This window comes from Mirounga angustirostris, unplaced genomic scaffold (assembly GCF_029215605.1).
Source record: "Mirounga angustirostris isolate CCGP_5_RB_7025 unplaced genomic scaffold, mMirAng1.0.hap1 SCAF_5, whole genome shotgun sequence".
NCBI lineage: Eukaryota > Metazoa > Chordata > Mammalia > Carnivora > Phocidae > Mirounga > Mirounga angustirostris.
The window spans coordinates 8,621,561-8,645,243 of NW_026991713.1; the positions used below are offsets into that span (position 1 = coordinate 8,621,561).

A 23,683-nucleotide genomic window follows, 5' to 3' on the forward strand; every position below is an offset into this window, starting at 1 on the left:
CACATACCTGGTGTCCCGTAAGTGTTTGTGAATTATGTAATTAACTGAATGACCATAAAGGTGTATTATTTTTTTAATAATACCTCAATTTAAAAGAATAAAAGAGAGAGCATAAATAAACAGCTATAGTCCAAGATGTGTCAGTAAATCTACACTAGAACTGGAGCCTACCTCGTGATGCACAGTTCCACTGTGCAAGAGCTAGACCAGGCACTAAGAAAACTGATCACTGCATTTAGTGAGTCAAAGCCACATATAACAGACAAAATAGTTTCTGTTTTCAGATCAGTGTGACAACATAGGCACATAAATACTAAATAAATTAGATCACACGAGTCTCTTTCTAAGGGAATCAGGCCAACGAAGTCCATATCCTCGCCTTTGGATTTCCTGATATGTCATCAAAGACTTTTTACAGAACATAATTTTCATATTTAACTTCTAAAGTGTGGAACAATGAGACAGATTCATGGGTAACTGTGTTAGTGCTATTCAATTTTCTCTTTTACATACACAGCAGGGAAATTAAATAAGCCCTGAAGTGGTCCTTGGGAAAAATATAAGGAATAGTCACTGTGTCTCCAAAGGATACAAGGGCTTCTGAAGTTTTACATTAATACTAACTCTGTCAACTTGTCTTCCTTCAGTATTTACAATAGCGGCTTTCACTAAAACAGTAGAATGCTCTGCGAGAAAGTGATTAGGTCATACAAAACTGCATTCTAGTGACCAGGGGAAAAAAGCCCTCCCACAGAAAGTACCAGCAGCACTGGCAGCAGCAAAAAGACTCCCCTCAGGAAGGTCCAGGGCAGCAGACTGGGCACTGTCCAGGACACAGTGTGAGATAGCCTTGGAGTGCCCAGGAAGGACTAGGGACAACTTTGAAAGGAGAGAGACATAAAGGTGACACTGAGGGTCCCCATATGACCAGGCAGAGAAAAAGCCCAGGAGAGTCAGGACATGGAGCCAGATATAGAGATATACATAAGCACACAGATAACAATTTATATACAGGGTTTGACAACGGTTAACATTCATTCACGCCTTAGCTTGAAAACCCAGACCTAACAAATTACCGTTTAAAAATTTATAGTAAAAAATGTGTAAAAAATTATTGATAATGTCTCTGTGCAGCAGGAATAAGGGACAGGCTTTTTACCTTACACACTTCTGACTCATTTTAATTTCTTAAAATAAGAATATAGAACTTGCACAATAAAACATTAAAAGATAAAGTGCTACCATCGCACAAACAAAGCATAAAGTTCTCTATGAGTTCAGTAAAATTGGTTTTAAATTGGTCATGGAGCACAAAATGGCTATCAAGAAGAAAAAAAAAATCTTCTCAACCTTAGGTTAGGTTTTAATTTAAATCAGGCTAGTTTCTAAATTCACCTAAAACAAAACACCCACTCTACTCACCCACTACCTGTTTTTAATTTCTACCCAAAGTGTTTGCATCTTTAGTAATTCACTGACCTTGGAACTGCTTTCTTCCGACACTTCTCCCTCATTGGTTTGCATGGGAACAGACTCTGTGCAAAACTCTGCAGAAACACACAAATACTGCCTAAAAGAGGTAAGAGGAGAAAAAAAAGGAATTCAGTGCAAAAATCAGTTTTTCAAAGATTAGATTGAAACTGGATCACCAAGGAGGCAATGACCTTAAGTAATGTGTGGGTGTGTACACATCTTTGGTAAGAAGGGAAGGAGAGAGGTAGGAGGGAATTTTCCCTACCTTAGGGGAGGATAGTTAGGAAAGGTTGAAGACACTGGGGTATTAAACAGTTCTAGATTTCTTTCTTCTTTTTTCTTGATTTTTGGCAGAGGTGACAGTGAAGATCTTCAGCAATTCATACAGTACAAACAGTGACCCGTCAGAAAGGACGCCCACCTATTTAAAGCAGTGGGCCAGCTGTTAGGCTGTAGCAGGTCATGCTGCCCACATATTACAACAGGCTACTGAAACTGGCCGGGTTTCCTGGGTTTATCATTTATGTTCAATATTTGTGGTATATTTTTTAACTGAAATTATGGTACACGCTAATGGTGGATCCTACTTTTTTAAGAGGATTTGCTTAATGAACTAAATATCAATTAATTTATTTTTACATGAGAACAGGCTGTCCTAGGGCAAAACAATAAAAAGTAGTAATTTTTCCTCTAAGAATAAAATGAGTCAAGTTGGGTTAAAATTTTATGAATTAAAATGTACCAAAAGGAAACGACTAATAAAGTGTATGTAACATTCAAATTTTCATTCAGTATGTAATTCCTGAGGAATAATTACTCAAACTGACACAAAACAAATCTCCATCACATTACAGGTAATCAATGTTTTAAAATCTTTCTAATATTTTATTTTATTCTTTTTAAAAGATTTTAAAGAAGCTTCTCCCTCTCCCACTCCCCCTGCTTGCTTGTGTTCCCTCTCACTGTGTCTCTGTCAAATAAATACAAATCTTTAAAAAAAAAATAAAAGGTTCATACCTACAAAATATAAAAGCTAAAAAGATGCTTGCCCCAGGATGTGTGTGTGCAGAGACTCTCTTTATAAATGCAGCAGCCTGGAGATATGGTGTGGAAATCTGTTTCCTCATCTGCTGGGTGGGAGAGGAGTATCAAAATATCTACTGTGCTCACCTAATGAGGTTTTTTGGGAATCATTGTGTATTTATGTGACATGAAACGTAAAATTGGTACAGTGGGAGCTCTGTTAATCAAGCCCCATTCACTCACTCCAGATGAACTGACACTGCCCATTCCCAGTGTGAAACAGATGCTCACCGCAAGGGAAACAGGCTTTCTCTAGCTGGTTTTGCCCCTCATCTGTTTATGACAGTTGTGCAAAAATAAACTTGCTCTTTCTATGAAAATTAAATTGACAGCACTGGAAAAAGTCAGGAAGCTACTCAGAAGGATGTCGTATGCAAACTGCTTCACAAATGTCCTTAAGCTCTCATTCTACTTTACAGAAATAGAGACTGTATTTCATAAATGATGCATTATACGGACAGCGGACAGAGAAAGACCCCCCAATGATTTCTGTGCCATTTCCATTTGAATGTGCTTGGAAAGAGGAACCTCCTTCACCTCTCCCGAGGTCTCCCTCCTGGCTCTTCTCCACAGGTACAGGTTCCACCCCGGAGGATCCTTTCTGAATGGTGAGATCAGAGGGAGAAACAGGGTACGTGAGCTCAGCCATTTTCTCTTCCTTTTGGGAGCCAGCTGTCCCCAGGGAGCATGCACTTTCCTCTGCTCTTGTTCCCCTAAATGCAGGCCCCTCACAATTACCTGGGACTAGGTAAGCCTGTTGAATATTGAGTTCAGTGCTAGGAAGTTCACTTGCCTATAGATGTACGCCAATATAGCTTTATTAGTAACAGAGATGATATTTCGGTCTCTCAAATGCCCTACTCTTTTATTTCTCAGTTGGTATAGAACTCAGCCAAGGGAAAAAGAGTGCTATTTATTGGGTCTCTCAAAGACCCTAATATCTGGTATGTGAAACTAAAGGTTTTTTTTTTTTTTAAGATTATTTATTTATTTATTTGACAGAGAGAGACACAGCGAGAGAGGGAACACAAGCAGGGGGAGTGGGAGAGGGAGAAGCAGGCTCCCCGCAGAGCAGGGAGCCCAATGCGGGGCTTGATCCCAGGACCCTGGGATCATGACCTGAGCTGAAGGCAGTTGCTTAACCAACTGAGCCACCCAGGCGCCCGAAACTAAAGTTTTGATAAATACGCATGAAGGAAAATTTGGGGAGTAAAATGCATGTGGAATTTCTAAGGCTTCTGTTGGGGCAGGACTTTGGGCCTCGGTCTTTTTAACGAGGGAGCAACGTGTTTCAATCTTGTAGAGGTTTTCATGAGGCCACATGCATTTTTACTGTCAGACACCAGCTTTACACTATTGAGGCCGAATTAGAAGTTTATAAACCACAGGCTAAACTGTATTTTGACATTAGTGATGACTGTAGTTATGGTAACTTTGTCTTCAGGTAGTGGCTGTTTCTACAGACAAGGCTGAATACACCAGGCACACAAGCCTTAGCAAAGGCCTGGGGGCTTTGCGGGCGACAGCAAGGAAAGAAGCCGCAGTCTGTGGTGGTGGTGGTACTGAAGGCTCATCTAAATGTCAGCCGTGCAAGTGACCTCAGCACTCATCGGCCACTCTGGCCTAGCAAGCAAATGCCCGCTGTGCTGGCCTCAGCAAAGGGAGCAGGGCATTAGCAGGCTTGGTTGGCTTCAAAGTACAGAAGGCTGCTGCCTGACCTTGAATTATGCAGGCACAGCTCTTCCTAAGCAGGCATGGCTGAGGCAAAGATTAGACTTTAGGGAAAAGAGACTTTCTTCATACTTTTAGATATTAATGAGTAGAACAATTATTTGCTGCACGTAAGCTGCAAGGCAGCTGAATTTCAAACGACACATGCGCTACAAAACCAGTGAAGTTTATGTTTAAATTGTTTGTGCTCAGCTTACACAGGCAATCCAAACAGGAAATGGAAATTAAAGAGATGTCTCACTATCCTCATAGAAGGCAGGGAGGCAGGGAACTTACACAGGAAGGGAAGGAACTTGGTAACTGGGGCTGCCACTACTATAAATCCCTAAATATTGCAAAAAGAAGGTGATACTTCAAGTATTAATCTTTAAAGCAGAAGACAGTGTACATTGGTTGGGTTTTTTTGAGATACGGTAAAGGCCCAGTTCCAAATTTAACCTCCTGCTGGCAGATTTTTCCAAATTGGGTGGAAGTGTCCCAGTCGTGGATTCTGTACACTGGCGTGGGCTAACTGGATATCCTGGAGAGGCTCAGACCAAGAGGACCTCACCCATCCTCCCTCCCTCAGATACCAACGTGGCAAGACTGAGTGCAGCATTCTGAGAACCTACTTTTATCAGAAATTACTGCTCGTGGGCAGGAGGTAGACTTACTTTCTGAATCTGGTGGCTATGGGGACAGTGCTGAAACCATTTTGTTTAGCCTTGGAGTTCATATAATTTATATACTGTTCTGATCTATTTTAGGATCTCCTGAAGGCATAATCTATTTTGCATATCAATTTTGCCCAAGAAAATATCCAAGAGAAGAGTGGGTGGTAGTGGGGGTTTGTCCTCTTGAAAGTGGGAGCAGGACTGTTCTGAGACCCCCTCTGTCCTAGAGGGGAAGGACACACCCGACATGACCTGGATTACACTGGTGCTAGGAGACAATGTGCTAGGAGACGAGCTCTTGTGTGTTAGGGGAGGAAAACTTGCCCACCCTCGATGCTTCCTTCCATGGGAGGCAATATCCCTTTACTACCATTGGCCTTATATTCCTGACATGCTGTCAGGGTGAAGTGACTTGTCCGGTCAGTGAGTTTGGAAGGGGAAACTGGGTTTGCATAGTCCAGCACCCCCCAGGCCCTTTCCTGTGGGGGCACCTATTCTGCTCTGCTCCCTCCTTCTAGAAGGCGAGTCTGTCCCTGATTAGTACTGCTGGGTGAGGAAACCCGTTAAGTTTCAGAGCTGAGTATTAGAAAGCTGACTTGCTTTTAGACACAAGCCCCGTTCTATGTCAACTTTATTAGTAATAAAAGTGAAAGTCTGATCTCCACCTGCTTTACTCCTTCATCCTATATGTCTGTGGTTCAGAACTTGCTCAGGGGAGAGAATGTTTCTTATCAGGTCCCCTTCAATTCCAGGTTATATCTGGAACGTCTCCTCTTCAGAATTAAGTTTTCTACATCGGTCTTATCTTCCCAATTATCCCATTGCCATAATACGAACAGCAGACTTTTACTTTATAAACTTTTCAACTCTATTTCTAGCTACTCCCCATGCACACACTATCCCCCACTTCACACAGGCAGATCTTCTCTCTATTCTCTCCACACAGCTTGCTAATTTAATTTCTTTTTTAAAAAATGTATTTAAATTCAATTTAATTAACATATATTGTATTATTAGTTTCAAATTTAATTTCTATTTATGCAGTTCATACCCAATTTGAAAACCCTTCCCCTCACCACCAATCCACATCTCTATCTTTCTACTATCCAGTCAATTTTTATTTCTAAAAATCTTTCCTGATTAATACCATATAGTCTGCCTACTTACTATATGTCCTATCATACCTATTTTTCTATTTCTCCTTTCTTTAATTTGTCCTCCTTTGTGTGTGTGTGGTTTGGGAACTATTCTTAACAGTTTTTAAGGTGTTTCTTGAAAAAGCCTTGCTGACATTCTTGTGAAGCCACGGCTTAGAGTTGTGTGTAAGGGTCTAAGTGAATTTTACTGCCCTTCCGACAAAATGGAAGGAGAATAAAGTAGGCCATGCAAAAGTATGGGGTTGAGCTAGGGGCTCCACTCGGGAAGTGACAGAGGACCAGTGTATCGGTGCTAAGAGAGTGATGAAAAAGTCAAGGCAAAGTGCACTTATGTGAAAATTCACTGGAGGGGGCGAACAAGGGGTAGTGAAGCTGTCAAAGCTGACGTGACAACACAAGCATTTGATTTCTGCTCTGGCACACGACTTCACCTCAGAGCTGTCACCAGCTCGCCATTATGTGGTTAAGTGACCACTGACCTGCTGTTGCTGCAGCATACACAGAACGGGACTCGACAAACGGAACGACAAATGGGAGTAAAACCGTACATCATACCGCGCCCACGCTCGGTCTTTTCTAAAAGCTGGCAAATATATTGGTACCTTCCAAGCTCTCCAGGGTCTAGCCCTCACCTGTCTCTCCGGTGCCATCAGCCAGACCTCTTTTTCCCTTTGCTCCTGTCATAATGAACTACTTACAGTCTCACAAATGTGCCGGATTATTTCCAGTTTCCATGTTTTTGTTCATACTACTCCTTCTGCCTTTCCCTCCCTGATGCCACCAGAGAACACCCTACTCTCATCATTCAAGACTCAACTTTTACAAAGTATTTCCTGATCCATCTCTAGGATCTCAGAATCTCAGAACTGGCGACTCCTTCCCCAGTGTCCCCGGTGAATCTTGTCTGAATTCTATTATATGATCTGTAACGCTCTACTGGCTTTACTTGCTTATATAGATGCTTCCCTTATGACACCATCAACTCTTTGACAGCAGACACTGTATCTTGTTAATGTCTGTATTCATCGTTTATCTAAAGCTGTATACCCGGCATTTAATAGTCAATAAATTTCTAGGTAGAAATGACCGAATTAATCAACTAAAGTCCTTTTTATTTAAACTGCAATAGATATCAATTCAATAGATACTTCCTGGGTCCCTACCACACACCAGATGGTGCTCGGCCAGAGTACTACAGTAGAACAAGTTTTGGCTTTGAAGGAGCAGAGTCATTCATAATTCTTTGTCAGTTATTAGCTGTGTAATCTTGGGCACTTAACGTTCTAATCTTCATTATTTTCATCCATAAAACTTGTCAGAAGGAGATGTTACAAGGATTAAATGAAATAATATATGCATAGCACTCAGCAAGGTGTCCAGGAGCAGCCAACAGGCACTAAAAAACCAGTTAGTTCCTTTCCAAGAAGTCTCAAAGGGTTTAAAGACTAGTAAAGGAGACAGAGACAAATAACGCTAATGTAAAATACTGAATGCTTTATTATAGTCATAGTAACGGGTGCACCTAGAATACAGATGAGAAAGAAATTCTGCCAAGGTGGCCTGGGAGAGGGGACAACAGGAAAGATACGAGAAAGAGCAGCGGAGAGCTGCATTCTTCTCCCCTCTTCCAAACTCTAAGTGAAGAGAAAAGCATTGACCAAGGCACAAAGCCATGAAAAAGAACTATATATTTGGGAAATAGAAAATGGCCCGGTAGGGCTCACAACAGATAGGGGTGCACTAGAAAAGCAGCCAGAAACATTAATTGGAATTAGGTTCTGTAGGATGTTTGTAGGATGGCGTCTGTAGCAACTGAGAGCCGCGAGAGCTGTTTGAGCAAAGGAGTGACATGAGTAAATACATCATTTTGAAAGCTAGTCCTGGCAGTAATGTGGACGACAGACTGGAGTAACGACAGACTAGAGGCAGAGAAACTAGGAATACGCTCACAGAAAACTGTGGAATTGCTAAATCCTAATAACAAATTCTAGCTTTATAAAAGGATGAGGCACCAAATGTCACTATCAATCATTTGGATTGATGTGCTTTTTAAAGGGACCTACTGAAGTAGAAATGCAAAGAGCTGATGTGATGGCCACTTTAAATACCCTCGTGGAACAACTCGGGAAAGGAGCAATAACGTCAAAATGTACTCTTCTTTTTAAGATGAAGTCTCTCCCATTTCACTGCTAATACACGGTGTATTGAAATTTTAAAAACTTACCTTTGACAGTATCCTGGGGCAACACAAGCCCGTGAAGATGAGTCTAGACTACATTCAGTGCAAAAAACCAAAACCCTGAAAAGAGAGAAAAATCACAGTGAGCTGTGTGCTCATAGTAAGATGCATGGGAAGCGGCAGGGCACAGTTCTGAATCGGGGAGCCTATTACAAATCCAGGCTCTTCCATCTACCAACTATTGACTGTTGGGCCAGTGGCCTAACCTCTCGAGACTTAGCTTCCTCATTCAACATTGAGAACAACAGCACCTTCCTCACAGGGTTCTTGGGAAGTATAAATGGAATATGCATAAAACAGCATCAGGCAGGGCACCAATCACAACATGGTCAATAAAGGTGAGTGGTTATTAAGAATGTGAACTGAGGGGCACCTGGATGGCTCAGTCGGTTGAACGTCTGACTCGATTTTAGCTCAGGTCATGATCTCAGGGTGGTAGGATCCAGCTCAGGTCATGATCTCAGGGTTGGGAGGCTCCACGCTCAGCGCTGAGTCGGCTTGAGATTCTCCCTCTCCCTCCCCATGCTGGAGCTCTCTCTAAATCAATCTTAAAAAATACCCAATGTGAACTGAAATACCTTCTGAAGAAACACTAAAACCTATATTAAACCTGTATTATTGATTTTACCTTATCTGTTCTACCAGAAAAATGCCAAGTTGCCTTTTCAACTTCTCCATTTGACATGAGGATATCTCATAATCACTTCAGATTCAACGCATCCCCAACAGTACGCTTCATCCCCTGCCCAGACCTCATTCTCCTGTCTCCACTGTCTTATCAAGGGCACCATCTTCTGCCCAGTTGCTTGGGTCAGAACCTCTGGTTCATCCAGGATCTCACCCTATCCCAGGCCTCTCACAGCCCCATTAGCAATCCTGTCATTTCTAATCCACAGCATGCAAATTCTTCACTTTCATTGCCATTACCATTCCTTGCTAGTGGAGGCCCCTTAGCTAGTCTCCTGCCCCAATTCTTGCTCCTCCCCAGTCTGTTCCCAAATAATGGCTGGAATGGCCTCTTCAAAATCAAACCGGATCATAGCAAGTTGCTAATAGACGCAGTGAAAATTTTATTTATTTCATGATGGAATGTCTCTCTTTATATATATGAAATACATACTTACATATGTGCACATACAGATATACGAATATATATGAAATGAAAACCACTTAATATTAGACATTTAAAGGTCCCAAGCCAGTCCCTTCAATTTACAATGGCAGAAACAAATGCCAGAAGGAGATCCTGCTCAAGGCTGGACCTCTGTGTGTGTGCAAAAGTGGTCAAAACAATGCTGGACAAGCCCTACAGAAACTCATCTGTGATTAGCGTCCGCACTGCTGTCAGAATGCCTGTCACTATTTGGAAGTTGGGCCCTTAGTTTCACAATCAACTTAATGTGTCTGTCCAAGAAAGCGCATTCCATTCCCCACAGCTGCAGATTATGAGTTATAGCTTTAGTTCTACCTCATGTCTTAGTGTTTGAGGGGGTGCTTGAGGGAATCTTGAAAGCATCTTGCTGCTCTCTTATCTGTCATCACCTCTCCCCTTGCTTATTTTTTAACAGCGTTTGAATAAATAAATCTCAGATGGAATTATACTATGATGAGTATTAGTGATATTTTAATTATTATCCCTATCCTCCTACTATACACACCGTTGTCCCAGCCATCTTCCTTTTTAAAGAGCAAATGTGACCTCTGAGTAGATTGCTGCCAAGTCAATAATTACCCATTACCTTTAGGGTAAAATCCAAGATCTCTCTAGCCCCATCATCACTTCATAGCCTTCTCACGGGGACTGCGCGTGGTTCCCTTGTCCAAAATACATACACTGATATCTGCTGAGGGCCCTTGGCTTAATTCCCGTCTACTCCTCTTGTAAGATCTGCCTCAGGAATTACCTCCTGAAAGTTTTCTGTACCCTCCTTGGCTGCACTAAGTGTCCCTCCTCTGAGATATACCATATAACATTGGTAGCGTCTGAGGGTCTGCTGTCTACACTCAATGGGGGCTTCTTGACAACAAGGGCTCTCTGTGTCTTACATATCTAGAATTTGGTATCCAGCAGGAGTTCAATAAACAAGATGAACTGAATCCTGACATGCTCCCAATAACTCGGTACTTCAGTGTGGAGCCTTCCCCACTTAAATGGCATGAGGGAAAGCTGAAGAAGCTGGCTGGAACTTCCCAGATGGGTCTGGTCATCATGAAGGATGTAAGCTATGTGGTTATGTGTGACCCTCAGCACCTTGGAGAAAGATTCAATTCTTCATTTTTTGTCACCTGCGGATCATCAAGAGAGCAACCCTAACTAATTTTCAGTTCTCTATTCTGATTAGTTTCTGCCCAGGCTAAACATGACTTCTCTAGACTTACCAGTGGTCTAAATTCTGTACCAACTTCAAAAAGTAGCCCATCATTATATAATTTGTTAATAGATAAGCTTGGAAGGACACAATGGCCAGCTCAGTCCTTTGCCTGCTTGGCAGGTGGGCTCAGACGCTTGCCTGTGTTCAGAGAGCGGAAAAGCAGTTGAAGCAGAGGAGGGGCAGGCGAAGGAAAGTGGGCAGTTTCCAGGCACTCTGGAAACCAGTTTTCACAGAACAGCTTCCCTAGTTTCTCTGCAGGGCTGTGAACCTCTGTTATCAGATGCACTTGTACTCAAGATAAACATAACATTTGATTCTAAAATCAACATCTGGAATTATCTAGTTGAAGTTATCCACAGCACTGTTTTCCTTCTAAGGTATGAGCAATGGCAAATTCCTTCAAAGCATCATTTTGAAATGTTCTGTAATCCTACTATCTGATTGTATATAACCACAGCAGTAAACTATTTGAAGCATTCCAGTTTTCTCTGTTCTCTTGCAGAGTAGTAACCAGACTGGGCTTGAGATTCACACGCAGCTGGGAAGGTTTCGTGGGTCTTGGACTAAATCACTACTAGGTCCTGCTAAACTGCAAGGAGACCTCAAGAGCTCCTCCAAGCCCAGTACCTAATCTAACTCATGGGATGTAATCAGACCTACATCTTTCCTAGGGAATATGGCAAGTTGAAAGAAGGACATTTCCAATACATTATATTCACTTTACTATTCTAATATGGCATAGTTTTAATTTTCGAACTTGATTATTCAGCCTGATACTTTTAGGCTTAATTTTAATTCTCATTTTAAAAAATTCAAGTGATACGATAAGGCCCTTGATCACGGTCCCCTCTCCCCCTACCCTCACTCAGGACTCACCACTGTTATCAGTTTAATTTCCAGGCATAATTCTGGGATGCAGACTATTAAGAATATACAGTTCAGGGGCGCCTGGGTGGCTTAGTTGGTTGAGTGTCTGACTCTTGGTTTCAGCTCAGGTCATGATCTTGGGGTCGTGGATCGAGCCCTGCATTGAGCTCCAGATTCCGTAGGGAATCTGCTTGGGATTCTGTCTCTTTTTTCCCCCTCTGCCCCACCCCCCACCTTGCTCATGCACGCGCTCTCTCTCTAAAATAATAAAGTAAATCTTAAAAAAAAAAAAAAAAAAGAGGGATGCCTGGGTGGCTCAGTCAGTTAAGCATCTGCCTTTGGCTCAGGTCATGATCCCAGGGTCCTGGGGTGGAGTCCCCGCATCGGGTTCCTGCTCAGCAGGGAGCCTGCTTCTCCCTCTGCCTGCCACTCCCCCTGCTTGTGCGTTCTCTCTCACAAATAAATAAAATATTAAAAAAAAAAAATACACAGCTCATCCTTGAACAATATGGGTTTGAACTGTGTGGGCTCATTTCTATGCAGATTTTTTTACAGGACAGTTCTATAATTGCATTTTTTTCTTATGATTTTCTTAAGAACATTTTCTTTTCCCTAGCTTACTTTATTGTAAGAATGCAGTATGTAATACATATAAAATGCAAAATATGTGTTAATCGACTGCTTATTTATTGGCAAGGCTTCCAGTCAACAATAGACTATTAGTTAAGTTTTTGGGGAGTCCGAAGTTATACACAGATTTTCGGCTGCACAGGGGGTCAAGGGGGTCAGGCACCCCTAACTCCTGCGTTGCTCGGGGGTCAAGCATCCTGTAAACTTTTAACTGAGTCACAAGTAACACTGAAAGCCCTGACTGCTTACATCATTGGCAACTGGCCTGACTTCAAGCAAGATGTCCGGAAGAGGCATCTTAAGCGAAGCAGCAGATGGGAGGTGGAGCAGAACACCAGCAAGGGAGCCTTTGCAGGAGGTCAGCACAGATGCCAGGAGAATCGGGGCAGACAGGAGGGTACCGCACATCCAGCTCTATAAGCGGGGTGCGCAGCCCAAGTGGGCAAGATGGAACCTATGTAAGTAATACAAATAATAATATCGAAAGCCCAAGCAGCAGAGGTGGAGGTAACTTTGCTACAGGCAGATGGGTTTATTTAGCTTCCAATACACAAGCGTTATGATTGTTCCAAGATCTGGAAATGTTACCTGTGCAGTTTCAGGTCACCTCTACTTAAGTTCAACACTTTGGAAGTTCTATAAAATGTTCCAGTCTGCACATTCCGAAAACCATCTCCATTAATCCTAAAATCTCTTCTAGTTTTTGTGCCCTCCCTCCCCTTTCCTCTTCTAGTCAAGTTTCTTCAAAAAGAAGTTTATATTTGTGGTTACAACGCCCTTACCTCTCATTCACTTATTAATCATTGCAATATGATATCTTTCTCTATCAATCCCATTATCAAATACAATGGCTATTATTCAACTGTTTTGTTTTAACCTCTCTTTCACACTTAAAAATCAGAATGACCTGAAAATCTTGTCATCTGGGTGCTCCTTTCCTATTTTGATATCAAGGATACAGTAGATCCAGGGGCACCTGGCTGGCTCAGTCGATGGAGCACACACGACTCTTGATCCCAGGGTTGTGAGTTTGAGCTCCGTGTTGGGTGTAGAAATTACTTAAAAGTAAAATCTTAAAAAATAAAAATAAAAAAAGATACTGCAGATCCAGTCACTGAGCCAGAGGCACCTTGTTTTAGTTGCCGGTCTTTTAGCTGTGTCTAGGTCCTCCTGTCTCCCTGGGTTTGCAGCCAGCCCAAGGCCTTTGTCAATGCTGTTGATTTTCAGATTCATAAATGAGCAGAGCGGTGCTGGGTGAGGAGCTACTGCCTCTGCACATGGGGGACAGGGAGACATGGGTTGCGGTGAGGGAACCAAACTCAACTCCTGGCCTCAAGGACTGAGTCTAGTTTTGATCCCCAAACTGTCATGGATCATGTCTAGTCCCTTTACCCCACAGAAGGAGCCAAATTCATTACTTGTGCCACCTCTTAGACCATTTCTTTAGACTCTTACTGGAGAATCTTTCTCTGCCTGTCCTTTCATTACTGCTATGTTCCTTGGGAGTTACACCCTTCCCTTTCTCTTATTATACACACACGTCCTTATCTGCCCCCATAGATTCAACTACTATCCATGTCTTGATGACTCCCAAATCTCTCTAATACTGACCGTTCCTACAATCTTCAAAACTTCTATAAACTGCCTAATGTCAACGCACTTTGCCTCATGTTCCACAGGTCCCTAAAATGCAACATATCTAAAACTAAATAGTCTTCCCTCAAACTGTGTTCTTCTCCTTCTGCCTCACTTGGGAATACTATCGTCCCACTCAAATAAAAAATCTGGCACCATCACCAGTATCTTCCTCTCACCAAACTCTGTCAGTTCTAATCCCCAAATATTTCAGGATGTATTTTCTTCTCTATTCCTACTGCCACTGCTTTCTTTAGTTCTGGTAGTTTCTCACTAAATTTATTTCATTTTTTTCCACTGGTTTTCTTACCCTCAAGACCTTCCTACCCCCACTGCCATCAGAATTGCCTTTATAAAGTGCAATCCCACACAGCCCTTTGCTCTGTCCATCTTCAAGATAAAATCCAATTCTCACTACATGGTATATAAAGCCCAGTACCCGTTCACTTCTCTACTTCATCTCACAAATTCACATTGTTTTCAGTTTTCCTTAAACACCACATGGCTTCATGTGCCAGTGACTTTGTATATGCTGTTTCTACTTGGACTGCCTTCCTACTCACAGGGCAAATTTCTTCCCCACCTTCAAGATGCAGGTGTAGGGAAACCTTTTCTATGAAGCCTTTCTTAATGCCACACTCTTGCCACAGGTGGTCTGGATGGGTCCTTCCTCTGAGTTAGCGACTATACTTGGTATATATTTCCACCAGGCTTGTTTATGTTGTACAGACTACTGGGGGCAGCATCTAAATCTTATTTACTACTGTGTCATCAGCATTTAAACAGCGCTAGTGCAAAGGACAGGCCTCTCAGGGCAGAGTGCTACTTGTGTGGGACCCCCAGACTTCCAGAGAGAAGCTGTGAAGGAAACTTTGGGACTCACAGCAGGTCCCTGGCATAAAGATGTTATATTTATTCATGTATCCTGTAAGTCAAGGATGGTTGCCTAAGAAAAACAAACTCAGTCTGAAGCAGGGATGAAGGAAAGGGTATGTGCTCACTTTCAGCTACTTAACCAGTTTGGTCAACTAATGCCTTCTAGCTTAGTCCAGGATGACCTGTCAATTCTCTAACATAAAGGGCTTCAGCAAGTACCTTCTGAAGACCAAAACATAAGCGCAAACCACCTGGAGGTGGGGGTGGGGATCGTAGGGAATGATGACTGCTGGCTACAGGAACAGCAGAGGCAGCTACTGAAACAGCAGAGTCAACTCGGCCAACTTTACTGCTTACTAAGCACCCAGCATGATGCTCACGTTTTCAGAGCAAGGGCCCATGGCCAGATTTTACTGCCATTGTTGGTCACATAAGAATTAAACAAATTAACATGTTCAGCTTTTGTACCCAATTTATTGATGACCCATGATCAAAAACCTTTATCCTTTTTCCATATTGTATGTTCATTTTATGTAGGCTTTTTTTTAATCAAATAGCTATTTCTATTAAAGTTCACAAAATTATAAATGCATATTGGTTCACCCATAAAACCAGTGAGTTAGGGAAATTTTAATATTTATATTGAAGATGGTAACAGTATGAATAACCATTAACCAATAACCACCATTTATGCTGTGCTCAGCAATGTACATCATGGACACCTCAAAAAACTTTCATTTAACAGATGATCCCTGTCCTCAGAGGTCTTACACTATTGAAAAGGAGAAGAAAATCAGCACAGCAAGCAATTCCACAAGAACTAAAAGCACTAAGCTGTGTGGCACAGAAGTTAGGACAGTGTAGAGAAAACAGTGGGCTAGACAATCAGGACAGCCTTCCCAGAGAAACTACGATTCCAACAAAATCAACAGGATTTAAAGCAGTGATTCTCAAATATTTTATAGTCTCAGGATCTCTTTACAATTCTTAAAAATTATTAAGGACCCCAAAGAGCGTTTGTTTATGTGGATTATAAATATCAATATGTACCCATACTAAAAACTAAAGTCATGAAAAATTTAAGATATTTATTCATAAGTATCCCTTTAAAAATATTAATACACTACTACATGTTAACATTTTATTTATTTATTTATTTATTTATTTATTTTTAAGATTTTATTTATTTATTCATGAGAGATAGAGAGAGAGAGAGAGCGGCAGAGGGAGAAGCAGGCTTCCCACGGAGCAGAGAGCCCGATGCAGGACTCGATCCCAGGACCCTGGAATCACGACCTGAGCCGAAGGCAGACGCCCAACCATCTGAGCCACCCAGGCGCCCTACATGTTAACATTTTTATTTTATTTATTTATTTTTTAAGATTTTATTTATTTATTTGACAGAGAAAGACACAGCGAGAGAGGGAACACAAACAGGGAGTGGGAGAGGGAGAAGCAGACTCCCTGCCAAGCAGGGAGCCCGATGCGGGACTCGATCCTGGGACTCCAGGATCATGACCTGAGCCGAAGGCAGTCGCTTAACCAACTGAGCCACCCAGGCGCCCTGACATTTTTAAATTAAAAATAATATTTAGAGGATAAAAAAATTTGAGAAAAGTACCACTTTTACATTTTTGCAAATATCTCCAATGTCTGGCTTATGAGACAGCAGCTGTATCCTCGTATCTGCTTTTGCATTCAGTCTTTTGCAGTATCGTATGTCACGAAGCCTCTGGAAAACTCCACTGTACACTCGTGAGAGAATGAGTTTAAAAGGCATGTACATGTCAGTATTATTAAAATGGTTGTGACCTCATGGACCCCCCGAAAGGGTCTGGATGGGGAGTGGGGAGGATCCATGGTGCACACTTTGAGTAAGTACTAATTTTAAAAGAGAAAGAAAATGGTATAAGGGTATAAGCAGGAAGGAAGTGTGTGGCTCAGGAGCCATAACTTCCACATATGCAATGCTTACTCCTAACATCTTGGCTACAACCAAGCTCACCTCCTCCACTGTGAACCTCAGAGACAGAATCAGGAGGTCCAGGTGGGGTTCTGCCTGACAGAGGGACAAGAAGCTTCTCCCTCACTATCCGGTGTGTGTGTGTGTGTGTGTGTGTTTGCGCGCACGCGAGAGGCTCTACTTCCCCCGGCAACATTCCCTGGAGGCCACGTCAGGTTTTCCTCTCGAGCGCCCACACTGTGCTCTCCTCCTAGAAGCTGTAAATGGCTCATAAGAAACTGCCTTGCCATGGCTTCCTGAGGCTGTGTTTACTAACTGCAAAATCATCTCACTGCTACAGTCTCAAATTCTTCAGACATTTCTTGATCTGGCTTGTCTTAAAAAGCAAATTTAACATCAGCCACGTAGCCAGTTTTTTCCTTGCCAATAATCATGTGAGTTTGCAATTCTGTTCCTGTGCATCTTGTGCACTGTAAAAACAGTTCCTGGAGCATCATATGTCATGGATCTAGTTGCCATAAACTGAAAACATTTTCTTCATATTTTGTGGCACAAACTAAAAGCATTCTGGATGCGGTTTGCATACAGTCCATCTCCGGCCAAAAAAGAGGTTTAAATATATGGACAGACAGAGAAAGCAGGGGGGTGGGGGGGGGGTGGCCATTACCACAGTTAAACTGTTTTATCATCAAAGTCAATGTTTGATAGTATATATATGTTTAAGGTAAAATTTTGCTATGATTATGTTCTAAAATTATCCTGCAGTAGGTACAATTGTTCATTTTATATAGCAAGCTTTAAGTTATCTAAAAGTATTTTATAGCTGAGAGAAGCACACATGAAACAGAAGCTTCTTTTTGATCTCTCAAAAAACAATTATATGAAAACAACCATGAATCTATATAGTTTTTCAGTCTTTATTACCTTTTTTAGTAAACATATTTCTTAAGGCCCCCTTACAGATCAGAATAGATCCTTTTTTAAGTAAAAGTGAAACTAAAACTTTGAAAGATTTCTGCCTCTGGGAATGGCAAACTAGGTAATTCGGACCAACCGTCCTGCTGAGGATAGCCAGAAAATCTGAAGAAAATATAAAAAATATATTGAAGGCAGAGGCATTAGCAAGTTAATTAAGAATTACCAGTCACAAAAATCAATTCCAGGACAACTCTATTACTCAATATGAAAAATAAATAATAAAGCTTTTAGAAGATAATATGGGATAATATTTTCATGACCTAAGGGTAGGGAAGGATTTCTTAAGCAGCTCACAAAAAAGCACCTATTATTAAAAAACAGATGAATTTGACATGGAAACTGAGAATTTTTGTTCATCAAAAGACAGCCTCAAGAAAATGAAAAAGCAGGCTATATAAAACCAACAAAGGGCTCATATTCGAAATAACAAAGAATTCTATCAAGGAGAAAAAAATCAAGATAACTCAATAGGAAAATGGGTAGAAGACCAGATTAGGCACATCACCAAACAAGCAAAAACAAAAAACTACATTATCTAAATGGCCAACAAAGCATATGAAAAGGTGTCTAGCCTCATTAGGAAGTAAGAGAAATACAAAATAAAACCATAATGAAAAATACAAAGGAAAATCATAATGATATACCATTATATACCAGAACGGCTAAAAATTTACTTGTTTATTTTTTTAAAGATTTTATTTTTGGGGCACCTGGGTGGCTCAGTCGTTAAGCGTCTGCCTTCAGCTCAGGTCATGATCCCAAGGTCCTGGGATCGAGCTCCGCATCGGGCTCCCTGCTCCGTGGGAAGCCTGCTTCTCCCTCTCCCACTCCCCCACTGCTTGTGTTCCCTCTCTCGCTATCTCTCACTCTGTCAAATAAATAAATAAAATCTTTAAAAAAAAAGATTTTATTTTTAAGTAATCTCTACACCCAAGATGGGGCTCAAACTCACAACCCTGAGATCAAGAGCCACCCGGCTCCACCAACTGAGCCAGCCAGGCGCCCCATGAATGGCTAAAAGTTTTTAAGTCTGATAATAACAAGTGTTACCAAGGATATGGAACAACAGGACCTCCCTTATACTGATTGTGTGAACTGAGCGGTTATTGTTATATCCACTTTGGAATACAATTCACCATTATTCTTCAATTCCACTCCCAGGTATATATACCCAGCAGAATTCATGCGCATGTGCACCCAAAAGACACTTACAAAAATCTTCAGACCAGCACTATTCATTTTTTTTTTTTAAGATTTTTTCTTTATTTATTCATGAGAGACAGAGAGAGAGAGAGAGGCAGAGGGAGAAGCAGGCTCCCAAGGAGCAGGGAGCCCGATGCGGGACTCGATCCCAGGACTCCGGGATCATGACCCGAGCCGAAGGCAGACGCTTAACCATCTGAGCCACCCAGGTGCCCTGGACCAGCACTATTCATAAGAGCCCTCCACTGGGAACAATCCAAATATCCTCAGTAGTAGAATGGATAAATACCTTCTAGCATATTCATACAATGGAATACCATACAGCAAGAAAAATGAAGGAACAATAGCCACACACAACAACATGGATGAATCGTGCAAACATAATGACCAGATATAAAAGAACATATGGCATGTGACTCTGTGTTCAAAATCAGCCAAAACTATAATGTTTAGAGGTACACAGGTCATAAAAGGAAAAAGAAAGGAAAGGAATCAGGAGAGCAGTTACCTATAGGTGAGAAGGGAGGACTGTGATTGGCAAAGGTCACTATGATGGGGCTATTGCATCCCTGTAATGTCCTACTTCTTGACCTCAGAATGAATTATTATTTAAAAACAAATAATTCACTAGGTTTTACATTTGTATTCTATGCACTTTTCTGGCTGTGTGATATATTTCACAGTATATGAGAATGAATGCAAGCAGAACTAATTCAAAGGGGAAAGTGGTATCTTTTGTATAAATTTAAAAATTAGATCATAGAACCCAAGTTCCTTAGAAGGCATCCCTGCCCATCATTACCAAGCCCTGTCTTCCTCGTCTCATCTCTTGCCACCCACCTTTTGTTTACAAGTAGTCTGCCGCACTCACTCAACCAGGTGCATCCTTTATATTTACTCATGGTATTTCTCTGTCCAGAAAACCATGTTGACACACCCCAATCACCCTTCTGCCAGACTAAGTACAAACTGTCAGTCAAGACACAGCCTGGGTATCATCACCTGTGAGAAACCTTTTTAGGAGACACAGACTCTACAGACACACTGTCTGGTTCAAATTCTAGATCTGCCATTTACTAGTTCTGTGACCTTGGTCAAGTTACCAAACTTTAGTTTTATAGTTTCCACATCTGTAAAACAGGATAAAAATATTATCTGCCTCACTGGGTAGCTTGAGGATAAACAAGTAAATATATGCAAAGTAAGACAGAGTAAGTACAAAGTACTAGATACTATTGTTACCTAATATTAACTAGGTATTAGCTACTATGATTATTATCAATACACTCTGATAACCTCCTGCCTATACCCTGAGGCCCCTCCACATTAGATACTCTTCCTTTGGGCTCCCATGGCTCAGTATTAGTTTATTTTCCTCTATACAGCCCCTTATTCCTTGAGACCAGACTAAATCTTTTACTCCTCAATCCCTAACATCTAGCACAGTGCCTGGCATGTAGTAGATACTCAGTGAGTATCTGTGGAATGAATAAGCCACCAAGACACATATAAAAGTAGTCCTTTGGTGCTGAAAGGTGCCCTACCCTTGTGTATGCCACAACCTGGAAGCATAGTCTTGACAGATTCCTACAGCAATTACCTCAGAATATGGGTGTAGACTCCCCTTGGTAGCAATAAATGAGGGACAAGTAATAATACTTGTCTTATCTACCTCTTGTGAGTCTCAAACGATAATAACTATGAAAATGTATTTTTTAAGTGTGACGCTCTATTATATGAGGTTTTATTGCCTTAATAAAACAACAGGATTATTGCTGAGTTGCAAGTCTGGAAGGGGCTTTAGGGAGTAATAAGGAATTAAAATAATCTAAAACTGCAATCTCATATGGTCTGAGATAAGATCTTTATTTTAAAAATAAACATTAAATATTTATTTTTAATAATAATTTGCATATATTGCAGTAATAATTAAAACATTTTGCAATAAAATTCCCATTTTCTCAATTGGTTATTAATGATTTAGGTAATATCAACACAAACGTTTGCCTATGTGAATGTTCACAGCAGCATCATTCATAATAGCCAAAAAGTGGAAAGAACCCAAATGTCCATCAGCTGGAAAACGGATCCATCCACCCAGTGGAAAACTACTCAGCAGCAAAAAGAACAAGCTACTGATACAAACTACAGTGAGGTGAACCTCGAAAACATGATGCTCAGTGAGAGAAGCCACTCACAAAAGATCTCAGGTTGTATGATTCCACATACATGTAATGTCCAGAAAAGGCAAATCTACAGGGACAGAGAGTAAATTAGTGGTTGCCTGGGGCTGGGAGTGGGAATGACAGACAGCAAATGGGTATGAAGGGTCTCTTTGGGCTGACAGAAATGTTCTAAAATGATGTTGTGGTGATGATTACACAATGGTGTAAATTTACTAAAAATGTTTAAATTGTACACCTAAAATAGGTGAATCTTATGGTGTGTAAATTATACCTCAATAAAGGTGTTTTTTAAAAAAAGAAATGTTCGGCACTCTCGCAGCTAGCTATAATTCTCACATCTTTAAAATATCACCCCCACATGGGACCAAATAACACAAGCATACAGCATAATGAAAAAAGTTAGCTTTTAAAAACAAAAAAATTTTTAAATGTCACGTACTAAATATCTTTAAAAACCCAAAGTGCCACCTCCTTACTTATTTTCCAATCCAGCAGCAACAAAACAATGATCTTGATAAACAGGCTTTCACGTCATTTGTTTATATCACCCCACCTGTACAAACACACATTCTGGCCTCATCTGCATTTATAATTGCAAACAGGAATATTTGGCACAATGCCCCCCACCCCTTATAGCCAAATGGCAAACATAAGAAAAAGGTAAATACAGAAAGCATAGTGTATAGTGAGATAAAAAAAATAATAATAATGTTATACATACGATAAACAGGATTTCTAAATAGAGTTTAAATTAACCCTCAGAAATCGGCAGTTCTTTATACAAATGTACTTCAGATTAAATTCTACAAGAAGTCCTAAAATCCTATCCAAATTATTTTGCTGAACTGGAATTGCTAAATTGGATATTGCTTAAAGTAGGTCACTGGCTGGGGCTTGAAAGTATTTGGTAATGCAGAGAGCTATTTGCAACGTCATTTGTCATAATGAGATTTGACTTAGACAAAGCAGGAGAAACCACACTGGTTGGGTGTCAATTGTCAGTTGTCTTTTATTCAGATAAATCTGATTTTAGATTTATCTCACTGCAGATTCTTGAACAGGGAAATAACAAGATGAAAGAAGTGTTTTTGAAAGAGTAAAGCTGGTGGCAGTGTTTAGAAAGTGCCTCTTTGGCTTCCTGCTCCTTTGTCCCTCATATGTGCTCAGTCTCCAAAGACCATTAACCTTTCTTTTGGAATGTCTTTCAGGTTTATTCCTTTCTCTCCACTTCTACTCACCACTATAATCCTAATTGGTGTCAGGAAGCGGTAAAGGACAAGAAAACTAGGAAAAGCAGTCAAACTAGAGACTGTTAGAATATCTAAGATGGAAGTGAAGGGGACCTGGTGTTGGGCAGTGGTGCTCACAGTGTGGTCCCCAGACCAGCAGCATCAGCATCACCTGGGAACTAGATGCAAATGTCAATTCTCAGGCTTTATCCAGATGTATCAAATCAGAAACTATGGGGGCAGAACCAGCAACCTGTTTTTAATGAGCCCTCCAGGTGATTCTGATGTAGGCTGAAGTCTGATTTTTAGTGGTACAGAAAGAGCAAAAGAGGAAGGAATGGACCAAGATGAGAGAATTTCAGAACCTGCTGAGAACTTCTACCACAATGTCCCTCCAATCTCCAACCCAACCTATCCAAAAAGAACTGTTCTCCAAACTGCTCTTTCAAGTGCTATTCACTTGCTATCACAACCCTCTACACTGCTTACATTCAATCTCCCTTCTACCAGTCCTCATCCAATATATTAATCTGGTTGATTCCACAGTTGGGGCTCTAGGAGGAAATGTACCACATATGGGAAATTATTATTAAAAAAAGGGGGGGTGGACCTTGAAATTGGTGGAGAAAAGATGAGGGGCACTCAGCCCCTCATGGTTAAGTGTCTTGTCTTCAGCTCAGGTCATGATCCTGGGGTCCTGGGATCCTGGGATCGAGCCCCAGTCAGGCTCCCTGCTCAGTAGGGAGTCTGCTCTCCCTCTGCCCCTGCACCTGCTCGCGCTCTCTCGTGTGCAAACTCTCTGTCTCTCTCTCTCTCAAATAAATAAAATCTTAAAAAAAAAGAAAAGATTAATTATTATTCAATAAATGGTTTTGGAGGAACTGACTAGTTGTTGTGGGAATGGAGAGTGGAAAGCCGTATTCCTCACTTTGTGCATCTTACTCCATGCACCAAAATAAAATTCCAGGTAAATCAAACACTTTAATTAAAAATCCAAAAGGAATATGAAAGTAGTAGATGAAATAATTATAAAAATATTTTTATCATCTTCAATAGGAGAAGGTCTTCCTAAAAGCATGATAATTTCACCCAGAAGGCTTAAAAGAAATTTCTAATAAATTTTACTACATGAAAATCTGAAAACTTTTCTAGGACTAAAAAAAGATCATAAAATAAAAAGACATACTAATAAAATATTTGTAATGCACAACAGGTGAAGAGGTCTCTCATATTTTTTTTTTTAAGATTGTATTTATTTATTTGACAGAGAGAGACACAGCGAGAGATGGAACACTAGCAGGGGGAGTGGGAGAGGGAGAAGCACCCTTCCCGACCAGGACCCTGGGATCATGACCTGAGCCAAAGGCAGACGTTTAACGACTGAGCCAACCAGGCGCCCCTCTCTCAT

General features: G+C 41.0%; 1 protein-coding gene across 10 annotated transcripts in view; it reads right to left on the bottom strand.

Moving 5' to 3' along the window:
• TNRC6B (trinucleotide repeat containing adaptor 6B) overlaps positions 1-23,683 on the bottom strand; it is a 256,919-nt gene that overhangs the window by 184,980 nt on the left and 48,256 nt on the right. For 5 of the 10 annotated variants that reach the window (XM_054506809.2, XM_054506805.2, XM_054506801.2 and 2 more), the window contains exons 2-3: positions 8,322-8,396; positions 1,480-1,570 (exon numbers count right to left, since the gene is read on the bottom strand). In XM_054506809.2, the coding sequence (XP_054362784.1) occupies positions 1,480-1,524 (45 nt within the window). In that variant the 5' untranslated portion in view covers positions 1,525-1,570; positions 8,322-8,396. Of the gene's footprint in view, positions 1-1,479; positions 1,571-3,093; positions 3,158-8,321; positions 8,397-23,683 lie in introns of all 10 variants that reach the window. The other 5 variants (XM_054506807.2, XM_054506802.2, XM_064590576.1 and 2 more) reach the window with 2 other exon arrangements.